The 20,931-nt window shown below is 41.0% G+C and overlaps 1 protein-coding gene across 2 annotated transcripts in view; it reads left to right on the plus strand.

Moving 5' to 3' along the window:
* The window catches only part of Yeti (yeti), a 75,550-nt gene extending 56,923 nt beyond the window's left edge, over window positions 1–18,627 (plus strand). Inside the window, exons 6-8 of one of the 2 annotated variants that reach the window (XM_086988804.1) lie at window positions 1,038–1,102; window positions 8,744–8,848; window positions 9,105–18,627. In XM_086988804.1, coding sequence (XP_086844930.1) covers window positions 1,038–1,102; window positions 8,744–8,848; window positions 9,105–9,131 — 197 coding nt within the window. In that variant the 3' untranslated portion in view covers window positions 9,132–18,627. Of the gene's footprint in view, window positions 1–1,037; window positions 1,103–8,743 lie in introns of both variants that reach the window. The other variant, XM_086988803.1, reaches the window with a different exon arrangement.
* Window positions 18,628–20,931: the final 2,304 nt, after the last annotated feature.

Genomic DNA, 20,931 nt, shown 5'->3' on the forward strand with positions numbered 1-20,931 from the left:
ATATGTGTATGTTGATTTCAGGTTTTAATTTTATCAAGCTTTCAGAATTTCTTAACAATAGACGGTGAGAAATTCGTGTTTTCTTATTATAAAATTTCAAAATGTGGGTCGATACGGGACAGTTAAATATTCCCTTTGCCCTTCATCGAACTTTTGCTCTATAAGGAGGAAGCAAAGTTTCCGGCTCGTTCATCTTTCAAGGCTTCACGTGTCTTACGGTTATATACTAAAAGGCATTTGACAGCGATATTATATGGCCAGCCTGGGGGCTATTGTCTTTCGAGCACAAACGAAAGCACAGTCCGTTGTTGCTTTTAAATAGAGAACTGGAAACAATCAAGTGGTCCCAGATCCTAACTGAGACGCATATATGTCTATATTTTCAAGATCAACTATGTACCACAGATGTAGCTACTCTTGAATGAAGTTAGGATAATTTCATTTACGTAACGCATCACTCGAACAGAACAGTAGCGTTACATTGCAGACAAACACTAGTATGAAGCAGAATTCACCATGAATAGGAAGATGATGAGGAACGGTTGTAGACATTCATACCGTTCTTCATTAATTTTTGCGCAGAATGCAGCGTAAAAAAAATATGGTAGTACCCGAGCGATTCAGAATCTAGTTTCGCACCGCGCAGCAAAACCCAATGTGGATTTAGGCTGGACGAATCATACCCTTCAACCTGCATAACGTGACAATAAATAATCGCATAGGGCACCGTCCTGTTTGGCCTTTTTGACGGAGGGACTCGTTCTTCTTTAGGTTTACTGAATGATTGACATATACGCACTTCGACATAGATATCTTCAGTTCTCAATTAATTAATATTATATTATTAAAAATAAATTTTAATTAAAAATAACCATGTAGGCTGTATAACAAATAAAATCTTGGACGAGTATACTAATATGTGCGATTCTTTTCTCAAGTTGTATTCAGCAGCAGGTGGCCTAAAACCACCTACTAGCATCACCTATAGATATACATATTCATATTTTCTCTTAAAGAACTTCTATAACACTCCACAGGTCCTCAACTCGATGAGCTGCAGCTGTCTGGGTGCCTAGCGAGGTGTGGGGAGGATCTCCTCCAGGTAAGATCAAACGTCCTTTGACTATCAAATAAAACACTGGTGCTAAATCGACATTTTTTTTTTGCCTGATCCTGTAGTTTTGAATGAGTAAGTAACAGGTTCATTTGCATCTGGGGAGTCAGTTTTGTAACGTCAGAATGTTCGCATTCGCTAAGCCTAACTGCGGTAGAAAATACGAGACACGACAGCACAAACGCTGGCCACCAAATATAATACATGTAAATGGCAAAGCTAAAACGTTTGAAGTTATCCGGACAAAATGCAAGTTGAACATGTTGAAAACTGAACGTTACTTACTTGATACGATCTGCCTGCACGGGTTATAACAAGCGTTGTAGAGAAGCGGGTCTTTGTACCCGCTTGAATAAAGTGGAATATTTTAGAAGACATAAAGAAGGAAACGACTGGATTTCCAGTGCCCTTTGTTGATGTACCATGGGGCATTTGAGTTGAGTCGAGTCCTATTTACGCGAATTACCAATATGGCATCTAACATAATTCGATAGAAATCCGGTTTGGTTATGTTAGAATCTCTTTCACGTGTTTTCGATAGAAACTCCTCTTGAATAATAGCTTAGCGATGGACATCAGGATCATCAAGTCGGCAGTCGGTCCGAAGTCAGAAAGGTATACAAATTGTATATGTACATACGTTTAAACAGCTAAACCTCGCTCCTCAAAGTTAGGGGATAGCAGGTACGCCAATGATATACGCTACATGGTAAATGTGATGAAGTGAGAAAACAACTATCTTAAAAATCGAAACGCAGCAACAGCAGCGGCTGCTACGTCTTATCGCCGTATATTACCAGCTATCAAACGAGAAAGAAAAGTTTCTATAAGACTATCTGGGAAAAAATCGAACCTTGTTCATCTCCCAAATGATTGAATCGCCTCTAAACACTCTGTAAATACAGGGTAAAGAGTCATGATAAATAGTAGTGCTGCAAATAGCTAGAGTTCGCTAACTCTAGACACCTTTGTTCATGATACCGCGATGAAAAAATGACTGAATTGGCACAACTTATTATACACAGTAGTTACTTTCCAGTCGACTGTTCTGTTTGACTATCGTGGAAGCAATCGAGCAAATACACGCGAGCCTTAATCGATTTCGAAGCTCGACTTGTAAAAAGCCTCTGGTGGCAATTAGTCCTAATGGCTTATTCCGACCGAGGACACCTATTTCTCTCTATGTTTCAACGAAACAGAAGTAATAGCAGCATAGACTATGCCAGAACACCACTTCGTACGACGACGATGATGATCCAGCACGTAGGTGGCAGCTAATAAATGAGTACGGTGAAAACTGCCCATATATACGCCAGTGTATATATATGTGGTGACATAAGCGTCATTTAACAGCATCTTTATATTAAATATCCGTACGTATATACGATATCATTTTATCAAGCGATGTTTAGGTTATCAAAAAACGCTATCTAGCAACGATGTGTTTACGTGCAGAATATGTTTCAACATAGCTAAATAGCTAGTTTTCTCTATTGATACTATGATGCTTTAATTCAACCGTTTCATGCATATCCACAACTAAAGTCATCCAAGATCAAATTAAGCTGTAGCAATTGTATAGATGCGTTTTTCGTGCTTTAAGCCAGACGCAAGCCATATATAGAAAAGTTGCCTACCGGACGTGATCCTGCTATACGCGTCTGTGCCTCGTCCCATATCTAAGCATATCTATTATATTTGTGTACCATCGGACGTCTATGTATGAATTCGCCCCTTTTCGCTTCGCGGCTTATCTGCTAAACCGCGTCATTTTTCTGCGAGATGACAAAGAACATCGCTGTTTATCCCACAATCAGAAACAACAGCCATGGCGTGCCAGAAAGAAATCTTCATAATAGTTGTTCTAGGCAAGCAGCAGTCCGGTTCGCGCCAGACCCTATGCTTGCGGTATTGTCTGTAGCTCTACGGCCATCTGCTCGGCGTCTGGCCGTTGTACGAGCATTAGCTTCATCTCATCCATCGGCTTTGACCTTTATTCGGTCCGAGTTCTCTATGTAGCAGCAGCGGTAGAAGCACCATTATAATATATTATATCCCTGAACAGGTAAGCAGGATTACGACGGAATCATACAGCTGGTTGCGCTACACATCCGATAGGTAGCGTTACACAAGCACTTTTTTCTGTTTTCGCCTTCCTCATTGATTCTTAACGCTTGGTGTCGCTGTTATCACTTGTCGATTGGAAAGTTCTGTGGATGCAATATTCGGACCTCAGTCTTCAGCGCAATATTTCTACGAAGCTATCGACAGATTTTCGCTGTTAACGAGGGCTTTCGCGCACCACAGGAGTGACATTTATAGTAACTTCGTTTGAGTCGGGTAGCGGCATCCGTCCCGGCAACGAAATTGCCGATGGTCGCATGCAGCGGACCTGAGCTTGGACATGCCATTTGCCACTGTTCTTTAGAATCGCTTCTGAACTATCCAGGTATCGTGCGACAGGTGAACGGGATCTAAATTCAAGGTCGGCGAATGCCGTTTGGCTATTGGGGGCGCAAAGATAGTAAAAAAAAATTCAGGGAAGTCTTTTCATTTTTCCGTAGTCACTACACAAGCAAACACAAACATATATCACCCAAAGCCCTGCTCAAGCTTCTCAAATCGCAAACTACTTATCAAGATCTCACAAATCCATACCTGTGTCGAGGCATCAGCGGTAAATGAGGGTCTCATAAAGGAACGGCTAGGCGACGTCATGACTCGTTCGGCAGCTAAATGACCACGGTAAGAAAATAGCGAATTGCCTGAACGGAAAATGGGCTATCGGTCTGTAACATCCAGAATCAGTACATATAACGTACGGCATCAGCTCGCTCGTTAAGAGTTCACGGCATTGCGGCAGTTAGACGTTCGTCACTTAAAGATTTTTTTAACTACGGACGCACACGGTGAGGCCTGACACCGGTCGTGCAGAGTGGGACGCTCAAATTATTATGTATGTCGTTTGATGTTCTTATAATATAATATGATTATATTTTCTGTGGCCAAAAGTACCTCATAAGGCAAGAACAGTCATCTCAAAAGTGTTGGAAGGACATCCGTATTGTACAGTTATATTAGAAAGTCAGACTGTGACAAAGCCATAGAAACTAGATTTTTCGACCTTAGAGCTATAAATACCGACGACGTAAACGTTTAAGTCATTCTTTGCGCATCATATCGAAGTAGTTAATTTACTACTTGATTCCTTCATATCTGCTTGCTCAGTTCCTTGAAACGGTAAGGACAGCTTTTGTCCTGAGTCGGAAATTTCCCATACAGCCACATTTGCGTTCGTAATTTACAGTGTTACCATACTGTAGGGAATATAAAATTATACTATTTTAAATAATATTACCATCTAATATTGAATATCCAATAAATAATATCAACTGTTAAGCCTTCTACGAAGCTTAGGGGCACGTGAGGTGGTCGAGGCTCGAATGCGGCGGTAAATATAGTTTTTTTTTGAGCGAGTAGCAGTTCTACACAGTGCTCAATACAGAATCGGGCTTTAAGTTCAAAACCTTTATTTAGTATTAGACAAAGGATAGCCATGCTTGATAATCGCACTATCGGACGTATAGTTTGAAACCGCAGTATTTTATCCACCTAGGTGTTTAAAATATCGTGTCTCTATGATGACCCCGCGTATTTCTACGAACTAAGAAAATTTATCGGGCCAAAACTATAAACAAATGGAAACCAATGTAGGTATTTTTTTGTTGTCCTAATGTCAGGCTTCTCTTGCGTCTGGAGACAGCTTGCTGAGTGTCTATTCAATTGCTGATCTAGTCACGCAGACCGGGCGCCTACGAGAACAATGATGACTTTTTTCATACCTGCGACCACCGCAAGAGTGGCCCATTTACATTATTGAACCAGGCAGCCTTGAACATCCGTTTGATCGCGATATCCCGTTGATATTCGGGCGAAAAAACTTGATCGGCCACATACACACGCCCGTCCATACATACATATATATATATATATATATATATATATGTAAACACTCAGATGTGTAGCACGCATATGCTAATTCAATTATATGGCCGATGAACATTTTGTTGTCAGGTTCGGTGCACTAATCTTCCCTTCATCAACTCCACATCACCAAAAAGAAATGACAGCAAAAACGACCATTGTGATAAGAAGTTGTATTATTATTATCGTTATCAGTACAAAATGGGCTATGAAAAATGTTTATGCTGCCAGAAGTAGCATCTCCGCAACGGCCACAGACCAGATGCTCCAAACAGTCGAAAGTCAAAGGACAAACCACACGATCCATAGTTTTTAACCAGTTCAACTCGTTTTACAATGAGCCCACTAACATGCCAAGATATCACATTGGATCGCTAGTAGTTTGTCGGGCTTAACAATTAAATAGAGGACCGATAAAGATACAGACAACACATATTTGCCTACAGGGCACAACTGTAGACGGGTACTAGCTGATATAACAATAAAAAAAGAAAACAAAGCCATGATTCACAGCTCAGCTGCGCAAGCAACGATTCATTTGCCATAACGTGCCCAATGAAAATCAAAATGCTGCATTGAAAAATTGTCACAACGGACAATCGTCGTCTTAGATTGTTTCTTGGAGTGGGAAGATGTTGATCGTTTACTTTTGCTCAAGTTGATCTGCTCACGTTAGTGATTATGGCGTTCGTTCCGTTTGTGGGTCTGGAGCATGATAGGGTCTATGGCAGTAGTTGGGTGTTACAGCGTCTGAAGTTCATGTCGTACGGCTCAGTGGGTATTGGCAAGTTGCTTACTCTAAGGAAGCTTTCTTGCGTCTAATTATTTTTCAGAATAAGACATAACGCGTAGATCGAACATCATTAGTACGTCGTGATCAAATAGACCGTCTTCTGCTACAGCGGATAACAGAGATGTTAAGTAGAATTAACCGTGCTCGCGTAATGTTTAATAGATGAACCACGTTAACCTTGTAGCATCAAATGCGCTCAAGTCCCCCTAAACCCAGAAGCGAAAAGGGTAGCTTGGAAAGTTGACGTTCTTCAATGTAGTTCGATGAACAGGAGAGATCCATTATTTTATCATCCACGAGATATCATGGCACTTTTTTGTACTTTGTATGCATGATCTATGTGATATTCTTACTTCTGTAATTCCACAGAGGCATTGGCCTCACATAGGGGGCTTTTTTCCACCCATACAACGAACCGCTATTTCCTTCACGCGAACTTCATCTAGGAAGAACTAGACACACCAACGGGTTACTATACACATACCACCTGTTCTTAAACAAAAAGTCCACCTTGTAACAGAAAGCCAAGTTTAAAGAACTGCTGTAGCTCGAAGGTTCCACCGTTCGATACTACCACAAGTGACAGCGACGAAGAACGCTCAGTTAGACGCTGGTGAATAAAGTGCCATATGCATATATGTTAGTCTTTGTGCGCACCGTACTAGCCAACCCGTGTGTTGCGGTCGCTCCTCTTTGCCGTCACCACCAGCGTAATCTAGCTTACCTGCTTCGCGGCCACAGTGGCGATGATGATGTCTGAAAACAATGGGATAATCCTCACCGATAGGCAGTCAGCATCGAAGCGAAGGGCCTCAAATATACGATGCAGACAATAGCGAATGTCCGCTGACTCATGACTCAACCCGCTGCTTAGTCTTGTCACACATACGGAGCTAAGCTGACCACCCTACAGCCATGGGAGCTCTCTATATATTATAGCTATCAGTGGGATCATTTTTTATCGATCAATCTTTACTGGCTAATGCTGGTTGAGTTGGTAGAAGACAGCGAACGGTCGGCATCCTGCTGGTGCTGCTACAAGCTGCGCAGAGGTATCCTGACAGAGCGCTGCGTATCGGTACGTTTTTTCGACGATACGAAATACATTTACGAAAAGGGTAGTCAGTCGTTGTTGTTGTTGTGGGCCTCGTCTTTGGGCCTAGGCAAGATTTATGGAAAATGACTGCGAAGGGGGACGACGCTTTTTTGTCTTCCAGTTACTACTATGGGATTGGTAGCCAATGGACTTACGCAATGCAGCAGTCACAATCGACACTTTAAGATCGTACGTACATATGGACAGTGGGGGATTTATGAGGTTTTTTTTCTCTAAATTCTTGAATTTCGCTTCTGCTCTCGAAAAGTAACGGTTACAGAAGCGCATTGACGCGATTGGGCTCTCCAGTGTTAACTGACTCATACGTTAACTAATGTTCTGACCATCGATTCGATCCGACGGCCATTAACGGATTCCACCCTAGTCCAACTTGCATTGCCTGCTCGATAGCTTGAGCAGTTTCTATTGGAGAATCTGCACTTGACGATAATATGACGATACACAATAGTTGGATATAGCCAGCTGCGGTAAAATTAAAAAATGACCCTTCTAGATATCACAGTATGTCCTACACTATGCTCTTTCCGCTAACATCTGTATGCTTTATATATATTACTGAAATTTAGTAGGTTATTTGTATATCTTCCCGCTATAAATTAGGTAGATGATTAGGTTTTTGAACGAATAAAAAAACAAACTTTCTCTGTTTTGGTAACTAGAGCGGTAGAACTGTAATGTTTGCAAAAGCGTTGAAAATTGATGGAACCGATCGAAGAGCATGTTGGCAAACGAATGAGTTGTAATTGAAAAATGAGGTAGATGCAAAAGTAACTCGCGACTAGAAAAACGTTTCATTTGTAAAGCGACGCCATCTACACACAACGTAACAGAATAATAGCATTGTCAACGAAAGGCGTTTCTCTGAGCAGAAAACGCTCGGCTGATAGTGATAGATTGCCGCTCTCTTCGAAAAACGCCGGAAATTAGCTCGTTTATTCGTTAATTATACGTTCCCAAAGATATATTTTATATTGAGCTTGATAATTTCGACCATTGTTCGACATGCACCAGCAGATTAATCGCAGCGGGAGGACGACCTGGCTACTGCAATAGGCCACAACTTAACTTCACTATAACATGAATTAGATTCTTTAATAGTGGAACAGGCTAATGAAAAATCTGCAACAGGCTATTAGGGTCCTAGTGGGAGATCGGTACAAGCGAAGTGGGTAACTATAATGTTGTTGTCTCCCTAATTAGACCTGGCTTGCTAGGTTAGTCGAACGAATTAAAAACAAAATAAAATGATGATGACAATCATTGTTATTAGTATGTTTTTTCATTGATTTGTTACATTCTGATGTGGACCATATGCTCTTAGGCGTAACGCACGAAGCTTCCAAAAAACAACCCGTAAAACGTGGGCCCGAGGATGAAATGAACTTTTTTGCACGTCGTGACATGTTTTGATTTTATATATGCTCATTATTGAAATAAAACATCTTGGTATCCGCGGCAGTATCCTTGGATGCATTTGGCATACACGGTTACAAGAGCTCCTTCCAATTCGATTTCTTATTTCACTAAGAGATACCCTTATATAATATGAGGCGTTATCGATTGCGACCTGTTTCCAGAGAGCGCCAGTAGAACGAAAGGCAACTGTCATAAGGTTCAAAGGACTAGCAGGACGAACGAGTAGAGTCAAAAAACTAACTATTACTAATGGACTATTTAAACCTAGTTGCAGAAAAACAAGCGATTGAGTTACAGGATTCAAAATGTTTTCTTACAGGCCAAACAACGCCGACATGCTAAACGAAACGGATCGGTATGGCGGTCAGAAGGCGAGTTCGCTTTTGCAGTCCTATCTGTGCAATGCGTTCATGCTACCAAAAGAGTAAGAGTAAATAAAGCGAAGTTAACGGGCAAGTAAATTGCCATACAGTAGACGCAAACAAAGCAAAATCAATTACGTTTGTCAGTACAAAAGCCTTCTAGACTCTTCATGTATCGTGCACCGCATCATGCAAGCTTTATGTTGTTTGGAAGTATAGGTAATATTTACTATGCCAAGATTATCTCCATGATTATTTCCAACGGCAGAAGAATTCAATCTGGAAAAGATCGTGTTTCGCGATGACGTCCGATTTCAGATTTGTAAACAACAACAAAGTGGCTAGAACCAAGACACAACCTAATCCGCGTGTGTTACATGAAATTCTACTCCCCCGGTGACTCATTCGACTACGGTGGGGTTGGGGGAGGTCGGAACGGCTACCCTTCAATAGCAAACCGCATTTCATCCAGTAGGAAGGTATGTGATAGAACATTGCGCTATTTTCGTCGAATCTGTGACAGCTCAGCCGGGACAAAATGCGCGTCGTTATAAACTCTGTTTGTGCAAGCCACACGTAAAGTCAAGCCATCAGACAGGATTGCCAACTGGATGCGACCGGCATTTTGTATATTAGGTTTTTGATCGGTTCGCTGTCAAGCGCATATAATTGCCAGCAGGTTAATTGATACTAGCTAGGCGTGCTTGCATGACTTGGGAAGACGTTTGTACAGGGGTGTTCATAAGGACAACAGTGCGGCCACATGAGCAGCCGACGACAACATGGCTATTCAGAAGCAGAGATATTTTGCTATCAGATGGAGGCTGAAGGCGGTTTCACATTTGGCCTAAGAAAGATGCTATCCTTCACTAGCGACAGTTAGAAGACCTCTCATAAGATAACAGATTACAACAGGAACTCTTGGAAGTCGTCTTGAACATTTGAAGGTTCGATCATTAGTGGATTAAGGGTGCAAACAGTCAAGAGATGCATTCAAACATGATTCTGTTGCATGCTGTATATGACCTGGCTGAAAATTGACGATTACCGCAAGGGATCAGTGTAACTGGGCATGAGAGTATCATAACTTAGCCCGGTCTAACATAATAAACGAGATGATTTCATGAGAGGAAAGATATTACCCTGTATCAACGACGCCGGCCAACTGCGTACGCCGCATAATTTTCATAGTAGTAAGTTCGAAACGGCTCAAGGGCTACAAGCTATGAAGCACTCTGGGCCTAGGACTAGAAATTTACATCCTGCCCTAAGAAAGAAATCGCATCAGATTTGACCTTCGATCGAAAGTCGACAGGTCGAAATTAGTATAGCGATTAAAGGTAGCTTTTCTATTGTATGTACCGTAGTCTCTGTTGATTACGATTGGAGTGCCAAGTTAGCATTTATAAGACCAATGTGACACACAAGCAAATTGTCCATCACACTGTACTTCAAAGGGTGCCCAGCAAAACTTAAATAACTTAGATTTTTCAACGTATAATACATACAAGTATGTGCTGAGAATACGAGTAAAAGTTATTATATTGTACTTTTTTTTTCTGAATTAAAGTAGGAAATGGTTTCTGACTTCCACCTCGTCTATTCGTCTGATTTTCAAGGAACAAGTTCCATTTAAAGTGACTGAAAATCAAAGCCATACTCGTACGTTATAAGGCCTGACATCCAACAATTTACTTTGAAGCGACTGTAGAAGAGGCACTACATTAACGAACTTCCCAGGTTTTTGCTGATCGATGTGTGATACTTCATTCATATCACTCATTTTTTGAACGGAGTGTTAAAGCTGTGAATGACATACGACTCTTATCAATATCCATCTGAGCTAGAAACTTCACGGAACTCGTTGCTGTAGGGGTAACAGGCTCGCGAGAGGTCCCGTCCAAATTCAGGATGAGCTCTGTGCTACTGTTTCCGACATTTACGCTCTTCCTCCAAAGGCAATTTACGTCGAGGACTTCTTCAGTTTGCTATCGTTCACCTATGTCAGAAGCGATATTGTTACTAAAATATAGTAAGAGCAAAATCTGTCATAAATATGGGGCAGCTATCATAAAATTAGTACGGTTTGATTCGTATATATGGCGGGCCATTTGCCAAACAAAAGGACAGTTTACGAAATGGTAACCGCCATCCCATACGACTTGTTACTATATTATTCCGAATCTCGCATGTATTTTATTTTAAGGTTATTGGAATACATCTCGTAGATAACCTCTTGTTGGAGACTCATACATAGCCGGATCTAGAGGCATATCGAAAGTAACCCTGCTCAGGAACTAGTGATTCTGTCAGGCGCTCTCAGCGCCACCCTGACCATAAAGATTGATTTTTAGTTTACGCTGTTACCAAGCGACCATCTTGACCCAAGCCTCTGTAGATTCGATCCTCTTAGGGAGCATATAGTAGTTGACTCAGTCAAACGCACAAAAAGTACACTCGTTATATGAAGTTCAATTGTGACATACTTCTTTTTTTTACTCTACTTGATAACCCTTTTTGAAGGCCATGCTAGCAAAACTAGACTAGAAAATCGTGAATAGCATTACGAACTGTTTCCTCCGTTCTAAGGCGTGATTTTTGACCAGCTGGCCTATAATTTTCTAGCGATTAATGTAATAATCCCAGCTTCGATTATACAGGGTACGCTACCTTTGACCGCTAACCACAACAGTGGTTCAGGATATTTTCCGTCACGTAAGTGTCCAGCAATAAACTTGATGCGGTATTATCAGTTTTGCAATAGATCAACTTAGATGTTCTGAATCAAAGGCTATTCTGTACATTCATATAATAAAGTAAGATCTTCATCATTTCCGAAAGATGATCGGGATCCGATGATACATTTTGACATTATTACGCTACACTTAAAACATATACTGCGAACCCCAGTGTTTCCCGTCTTACTATACAATCGCGTGCGCCATCCATCTGCTGATAGAACATAGCTACGAATCAATATTACAGACGTTATACATGTATAAAAATGGCGGCCGGCGTTTCAGTACAATAGCAAATATACACCTTGATGCGCATGCACATGGCAAACGCTTTGCAGCGACTGGACACCGAAGAAAAGATTCGACGACATGATCGATACACATACGCGTACACACGTAAATGATAAGAAAATAAACATTAACAGCTGTTACTGTCAGAGTACAAAAGTTTTAGTTGTTAGCCGATATATTCACTGTCAATCTCCGACCGACGACCTTGTCCTTCACCTATACATGTCCGTGTCTGATAGTGATAACGGTACAGGCCCTTTGGCCAGAGCTCTGGTATTAGACAGAATCATTATTAAACAGGAATGGCTTATAGGAACAAGTGGGCTGGACAGCGCAGAAAAGGTTATTAGCAGCAACTTCTCCTGTGGGAAGCCGGTCCTGAGGAACTTACCCATTCTACTATAACTATTTTATATCTATTTACCCATCTTATTGGATAACTTCATTCTAGGCATATACGTATGTTTATGTATATATGGTAGCTAATACGGTGGCACGTCACCATTGGCAAGGGCAGCATTCGCGTCAGCCATTCCAACCATCAGACATCTGGTCACGTTTGCAGAGATTTTTCAGCGGGTTTAATTTAACACCAGCGCTAGTGACTCCGTATAGCAAATCATGAACGGAGTCTTTTTTCAACGCTGATATGCACATTGGTTCATCCAACATCAAACTTCACCCCATTTTTCTTCTGCTGCTACTCTAGTTTCATTTCAGCGGAACTGGCGCTAGCGGCGACGTCCTCGTTGTTTTGGTGGAAACAGATTATTTGAAGCCCTCACATTGGTGGGGTAGAGTGGGGACCTACTATTACGTCAACGCATGGTAAACGACTGAGACAATAAGTTAACCACCCGTCTGTACGCATATATGCACCATAAGAGTTCGTTCTTTTCCCGTTTATGATTAAGACAGAATGAATATGTCGTATAATGGCTCTCCCGCTCGCGGGGCTGCTAAGCTAGATTGTGAGACGACACTATCAGGATGGTGAAAAGGCGATGTAATAGTGAGTCGAGCTAAACCGGTCAGGCCTGGAATAGATTAAACCGGGCTAGAGTGCAATAGAAAGTAATAGGGAACACAACTACACCAACGGGATAGCTCAAATATACAACTCATCACGCGGGCGGACTGACGCCTTCTCGTTTTACCCACTGCCACCACATTCATGTCTATGGTTATTATTATTATTTCTATTATCACTTGTTTCATCATAATTAACCATCTGATTGCTACGATTTTCCGTTTTTCGTCGAGACAATTGCCGTAGGGGCAGCGACGGTTTGCCAAAGCCATTTCTTATGTGACGAGAAAAGCCTCAAAGGGAACGGGAAGCATAAAAAAGCGTCTGCTATAGCAGTCGCCGACCCATTTGGAGGGCTGTGTTTCCGGTGTTTAACCATTGTGTATCTGTCGGTCATTTGGACAGTGATCTGGTCCCGACCATGGGGCTCCTTGAACTTGAAATCACTGCGTGCTAGCGTTATGATGCTTTTATGATTCGATATCGCTGTTCACAGTACAGCGAAAGTTACTCCATTTGCCTGTTTCTATCTTTTTGCATCCGTTAAAAGAGTAAAAAGTTCCATATAGTAAAAATAAGAATAACGTTCACAAGAGAAAAATTGTCAAGTGACTTTTCTCCTGCCCCGTATATAATACATAAAAAGCACAGAAGTACTTTTTATTTTCGTGTTGTGGTATCCCATCGACGCATCTCGGCTATGCGTATTTGGCTCGTAGCACGATCGTTGTTATTACTGTTACACGGAAAGCTCCGACGGATAAATGGGTCTTCGATGGGCCGGTTGTCCGGCTTCACGGCGGCTGCATGACCGCTAAACTGCCAATATATTGAAGTGTTAATTTGTCTAGGCCATATTCTTGCCAGTGTTACTAGCGCTTCGTTTCATTGGCTAGATCTATGTCTACCCAAGTAATCCGTCGTCTAATTGAATTTATCTGGGTACATAGCGAAACGGTTCGTATATGATGAACCCGTGCTTGCAACGCTTACCATCCAAGCGGCTATTATGCCATCCGGAAGCTCCTATCACGAAGCGAGCTACCACAGCGCCGGAATCGGCGACAAAGGCCGTCATATGTGTCGACAATATGACAATAGCGGCAGCGGCCATATTAATAGGAGGATTGAAACGGGGACTAAGGAAAAAGATTGAATCGGGTCACTGAGCAAAAGCACACTGCGAATTTGCCATTTAAGGCTTGTTGTGAACATAAGAAGGATTCTCGTATGTGTAACGGTTAACTGAGCACCTAACGCAAATGACAACCGTTATCTGGATTCGAGTAGGCTTATCATTTGTACAAGTGATGCGGCGTCTGCAGTTTTTCCTCAGATAAGTTTCGTTGCGTATAGCTGGCGTATCAGAAGTTTGCGACCCATTTTTAAATCTGCGCCGCGTTAATCTTTCTGCGCCTAATCAACTGTTACAATCTTTTTGCTTAAAGGAGCCTTTTCAATCGAACACCAGTAGAGACAGCTACGCTGTAAAGGTCAGTAGTATTAACAAGCTGTACTCATCTGTGATAAACGTCCGTGTAGTACTTCATTGTAGCGAGGTGTTCAGTACCCTTATAGACCTATAGATGCTCCAAGATCTCCTATATAGAAGCCACATTAGAGAAAAAAAAAATGGGTTTAAATGATCTACCAATATTAAGGCGAAAAGCACTGTACAATGTTTTAGAAACGCGAATAACTTTTTTTGTTTGTGTATGAATGTGATGCTTGGCGGGCTCGAACCATGACTTCATTCGAATCAGGCTCCAGGACTACTTCCTAATCTAATTGAATTTTACAGTTATTTGATATATTAACGTAGTAATTGCATGGGGCTAGCGAAATGGACCGGAGGCATTGATTACTAAATAATTTCTAACCACAAAAATCATTAACAAATAACCGAAAGAGGCCGGGGTTGTCACCGTCCGCTGTCTTGAACACGCTACTGAACCCAGTCTTGCGACGTATATTTCATCGTGATTGAATAGCAAACAAGTATTTACAGCAGGAATCATTCTCGCGACCAATTCTACTTTAGGTCCTACGTAGAACACCTCGGGACAAATCTTGAAATATCCTCCAATTCGATGTGGCTCAACAGCTGCTTTAAAATAGACTTCTTAGGATTAGAAAGCTCGTTAACAAAAAGCTGAGGTAGAAAAAAGCGAAATCGAAAAATTGGCGAAAGAAATTTTTGAAAATGCGGGCGGACTGGTATTTAACACTGATTTTTCCTGTACATGAACAGCAACAGATTCTAATAGTGGTTCCTTATGTAAAGATAATACCCTATATCGGTAAACGGTAGCGGCAAGAAGCGTGACTGTTTGCGCAGGTCCCGCGGCCCGGAAGAAGCATATGGACTAGTAACATAACGATACCGATGTCGCTTAACTTAAACTTATTGTTTTCTCGTAGCAGGGCACTTGATATTGTTCCAGAGGGGCATTAACGAAAACGTTGCATTTTTGTTTATAGTACCTCACAGCACTGCGGAGCAGCTGTTATGATGCAGCCAAATGGTACGTAATCCAAGGAAACATTCAATATTGCCACAGGGTATAAATCAGTTCCTCAATTATCGCTTAGAATAGATATGTAGCAATAGCTATTTATCATGTTTTGGAAATTGTTGCACGCCAACTATATTCTTATCCTGTTCAACTTTTTTTGGCTTCAGTTTGCTTCCAGTCAGCTTTAGGCACTAGCTGCCTGGAAAGGACCGTATTTTCTGCCGTCCTTCTGCCTTTCTAGCAATTTTATTTAACAACGACAATGAGCCGGACTCGCTTTAGCTTACTTCGACTGGTGTCCTAGCTGTGCATCATTATCCTGTACGATTATTTTATGATTGCTTAGACACACGAAACCTCTATTGCGCCTCTGGCGAACTATCCCGCCTCTGTCCTGCAAGAGCCGTTCGTTAGAGAACGAGTACGTAGAACTGGCTTGCTGTCCCGTTTGCTCCTAATGGTAGCGCAAAAAACCTGTCGTTTCAACGTACAGCTAGAAAGCTATAACGATCAGAGAACCCGTTTTTCACCATCACTAACTTCTCGTTAACTTACTAACACCATCGTTGTACTGCGTAAACTATAAGCATTCGCTTTAAATAGATGTTTTGTAACGGTCGCAAGCAGTTTGCAAAAGGTTCGCAGTGTTGCCAACGGGGCCACAAAAAGTAACTTATGCAGCAATTTGCGTGACTTAAGCAAAATGTTAAACTTGAAACGAAAAGACATGGGTCAGTTATTTTCATTTATAACGTGCGTTTACGTTCGTTTATTTAAACTTTATAGGATATTCACAAAGACGAGCATCGTTAACACCATACACGGTATGCTCGCTCACCAAGTACCATGGCTTCTTGGCGGGTCATTATTTCATAGGCCGTCACACATAGTATTTCCTTTAACGGTTTGCAAAATCTCTTACAGCCAATATTTCTTGCACTAGAAGATTTTAACAGTGTGCTATCTAAGAGATATGCGTTAGAGCAGTGTACGAGTACGGTATACCTACAAGAATACTGAACGTTATTTACGTTTGAGAGGCGTGGTTCAGACGAACGAGGTTAGTGGGTCATGACATGACAGAATATGATTCTCTGCTGTCTAACTCGAGCGGAACTATTACCAGCCGGAAATAACATCCACGTTCGAATAGATTTTTGTTATTGACAACTGTATAACAATTCAGCTTCTCCGAGGTCGTTCTAAGCAAGCTTGCTTTATAGTTAATCCAAACCAGACATGGATTTGCCTGCTTAATTAGAGTTTAATAAATGACTTTTGGGATTATGATTTGACCCACTTTAGTCAAAGCATACTTCTCGTCGTTGGGGTCAACCGTTGTTAAAGATCTCCTTTCTCTCCAATTAAAGTCAGCCACTTCCCCAACAGGTCAATTAGTCGATTCTGTAGGTGTCCAGTTAGCTCGTTACTTTAATTTTTTACGCAGATAGCAGTGATCATTCTTTAGCAAACATTAGTCGGCAATCGTCATGATACTTTATATTACGTTCAGGTTCTTTTTTCATTGCGGATCTACCGTCGAGAAACGAGGCTCTGCTACGCGAGCAATTGACGACTGTCGTGAGAAAGTCGGTAAACTCAAAGACAAAAGTTCATTGTGTAGTTTTGGGCGAACTCGATCTCTATTCGCGGCGTTGCAAACCCCGATGAGTAACTCACCACTTGTTAATTCTGCTCGAATTGATTTTTATTTGATTTACTAGCGTGATGACGAAAATGGCGATTGGAATAAATAATGGCTAGTCGCAAACGTCAGGTTACTTGATAAAACCAGCTAAGTATCAGCAGATGAGTGTTACGTCTGGTGGGGTGGGCGTTAAGTTCGAACTTTACGCTCCACCCCTCTAAAATTTTTTTAGGCATTTCACATCATACTAAAGTATGCGCATACTGATGTTTTACTCTATTAGGTTAACAGGTCCTCTGTTGTAGATCGGAAATATCTGTGCTATGTCTCAGGCTGTAACCGTACTCCAAAAATTATTTCTCTCACGATTCCCTTAATAATAGGGCAGTGGATAGCTTAACACCCTCCGCTGCACTTATATTCAATTGAAATTAACTGATTTCGAAACGTTTACACTGACTTTGGAAATATTATTGCTATTCGCGTGTACGTAATAATTCTGCTGTACTAGTTTATATGGTACGATGACCTAACGTATCTTCCACGAGCTTCATATGACAAAAGTCCGTCTGTGAGCCTGCAGTTGTCCGTACATCGTACACCGTACTGTAAACCTTGGTGGACCCATGGTAACACATGGATGCATAACATCTGTATATTAAGCACGTCACAAACCGACCACCGAAGCCTCCGTTATTCCCAGTGCTTTGCTGCTATGCACACACAGATGTATACAGCCCCCCACTTCATCAGGAGACTCGCACAAGATTTTATATCTACATTACGTTAACAAATAATTATAAATCAAACATATCTCAAAAGTTTTACTTCTACGTTTCGTTGCTTTCGGTATGAAAAATTGCTTTGTCATGTGTCAGGTAGATACGTATCTGCCTGCAGCCGTTTCGTATGGGAATCTCGTTAGCTGGAGCTAAAGAGATTCCAACACGAAACGCTAGCTAAACATAAATCTCTTACATGTGTATATATATATATATATATATATATATATATATATATATATATAAACTGACTAAGCATTGAACATCGCCATGTAAAATGTGAAATTTAAGAAAGTTCGATCGAACCTGATACCCTATCCTATTAGCTCGGGCAACTTGACTATAACTGAATCGAGTTTCTCTTAACTTAGAACTGAGTAAACTATTTTTATATCGCCCTTGATGTTGCTGATATAAACAACATATTTAGATAATTGTGCGTGTGTTTGTCTGTTCAAGTGAAATAAACGAACTGGAATTTTTCATAATGGCGAAATCTTGCCATATCCTGGATGTAGACATTTGCTATATCCCTGCTATTAACATGCCTCTGGAAGAGAAAGGAAGACAAGAAGGGAGAGAAAAAAACATGTCATACAAAGCGAATGTATTCTTATAAACGCCGATGTTATTAAAAGAGCCCGAGCTGAAAAATTAAATGAAGTTTCTGCGCAACCTCATAAAAAGCGGAAGTAGTTACCTACCGTGCACCTGTCGATGTAAAATTTTCAGTGCCTGAATGTACCATAAGTGGCGTACAACTAGACTATCCGGCTCAAGAGTAGACTTTCCTCCAATGAACCACAATTCAAATAAAACGTTTTGTGTTATTATTAGCTACTGCTGTGACCTCTTTATACGTGTTAGTTAACAGTGTTCTTCTAGCGACAGCAAGGACAACACCTGTTTTTAAATCGGCTCGTCCACCAAACTCTTCAACCGGAAAACATTAGATTGTATCACACAACCTATAAATTTCTGGGTTTTCGTCCGGTATCTCAGTTAGCATTCCACCAAGCGGCTGGCCCCACCACATGTTCGGGTTCGAACCTGGACCACAACGTGTCCCTAAGATTATGCAGGCGTATACGTTACCCACAAAACTATCCCGAGGACTATATCATACAGTTTATATGATATTGGTAGTTCAATAGCGGCCCTGGTAAATATTTCACCGACAACTAAAACGGAACACGCCGTCCGTATTTTCTGGTAGCCTGGTTAGTAATAAAAGATAAGGATTCAAGACAAGAGTATCGAACTAAACAGTCGTGCAACACTGGGTTGAAGATTCGACGCATCTCGCATCCCACTTGATACAGGTACGCACAGCTGTAACATTAACTCTACCTTTATTTACGAAATTAAATTAGCCATTTTTTAAACTATTTTATAGTGCCTCGACCATCTATCAGAAGGTTATTTAGTTCTTCACTATCTTTATGTACGTGTCACGTAGAAGATACGCTGCAGTAAAAATCATCCGAGCGATGCCCACTACCTGCCTAAGGTAGACGTGTTTTTCTCACGTACTTCTGCAAGATACTTAGTATTAGAGTTAATTAAAACACTAACAACATATAGTAGTAAATATATAATAGGCGCTCATCCTCATCCCCCTCCCATCCTGTGACATAGATGACGATTCTATTCCTAATTACGTTATACATTTACTTATTTATGAAAATGTTAATTAGAAACAAATTAGTTTTACGTTTTTATCGCGTTTATAGTAACGCCATGATCCAGTCGCTGATAAAAGCGAAACGTGCCTTATTATTAAATTTTGTACTGTCCTTGCTCGAACCCATTGATACAATATATAATTATTTTGATGCCCATTTGCGCTAGCATAGTTGACTGAGTTGGTCCAATCCTTATCGGAAACTGCCGTTATCTTCATTTAGATATCAGCTTGAGCTGCACGTGGGGAGTGGATGCAAAAACCAAAAAAAAAAGAAGAGTCAACAAATACGACCAACGAAATGATAACACAGGCCATTGGATAAATTCGTCTGTGGTTGAGTTCCATTGAATAACGTTGCACCGTCGCTGACGTTTGATTCCAGAGCGTGAAAGGTAACTGGCAATGATTATTATAAACATAATAGTAATAGCAGTTAGAGATTACGGAAGACCTAAGGCTGAATAGTTCGTTGGCAATGTAGAAACCGGCTTCTATGAATGTACAATACGGAACCAATAAAAACAGAGATAACTTACTTATGCTTGCGCTTAATTAGGGACAGTTTTCCCCGTTCGAGACCTCATCGGACATGTAATTTCGCAACAGACATTTGACGGGATATATCTATTGTTTTTGCAACATGTAGGCCTCCTTTCATTGCTAGTGGAATACGGGATGTATAAGAATATATACTGGCCGTTAGTGTAGCGCGGGAATCGTATCCCTAGCTGAGGAACTTCCAGCTTAAGGTTCAACTGAAATCGGTTTTATCGAGAGACGAAGTGTATAAATGCCCCATACATAGGAAGGGACGAGTCCTGAACAACGATGGGTTTACCTTATAACATTGTACTTGTAATTTTCTCCCTCTTAATATGCCATTTTATGACGCGCAAATGTATGTAGAAACTGCTTTCTACATTGTACCACCATAAAATGAAAATCATTTTACAATGTCTTTGAATCAGTGCTTCAGTGACTAATCAGACAAACTGCAAGTTAAATTGATATTCTACGGACATACAGACTGTAAGAAGCAGTGCATTGTTCTAAAATTCACAGATGATCTCTGATAGACATAAGTGCATGGAGTACAGGATTAATGATGTGGGCGTTAGCAATAAAGAGATCGACAATGACTCGATAAAAGATAGATTCAATTAGCGAATTTCACACAAATTGCCCTGCGAACATCCTCCGGTCTAATTAGGGTTTATAAGGGTAACAGCTTCAATACAGCTATAGTTGTGTAAATAGGTCTGTAGCTCTGGCAAGAGGTTACGCTGTAGTCTAAGAACTATTCCTACACTATCTGTTATCTTCACCGATAAAAAGAAGACTAAATTTAATCATCACGCGTACCGGTATAATCCACCATGTCAACTATTGTCGTCTCTGATATATGAACGCGTAACACCTGCAACTGGCAAGCGCCTCCATTACAGATATATAT

Source organism: Varroa destructor, unplaced genomic scaffold (assembly GCF_002443255.2).
Source record: "Varroa destructor unplaced genomic scaffold, Vdes_3.0 BEIS01000004.1, whole genome shotgun sequence".
Classification (NCBI taxonomy): domain Eukaryota; kingdom Metazoa; phylum Arthropoda; class Arachnida; order Mesostigmata; family Varroidae; genus Varroa; species Varroa destructor.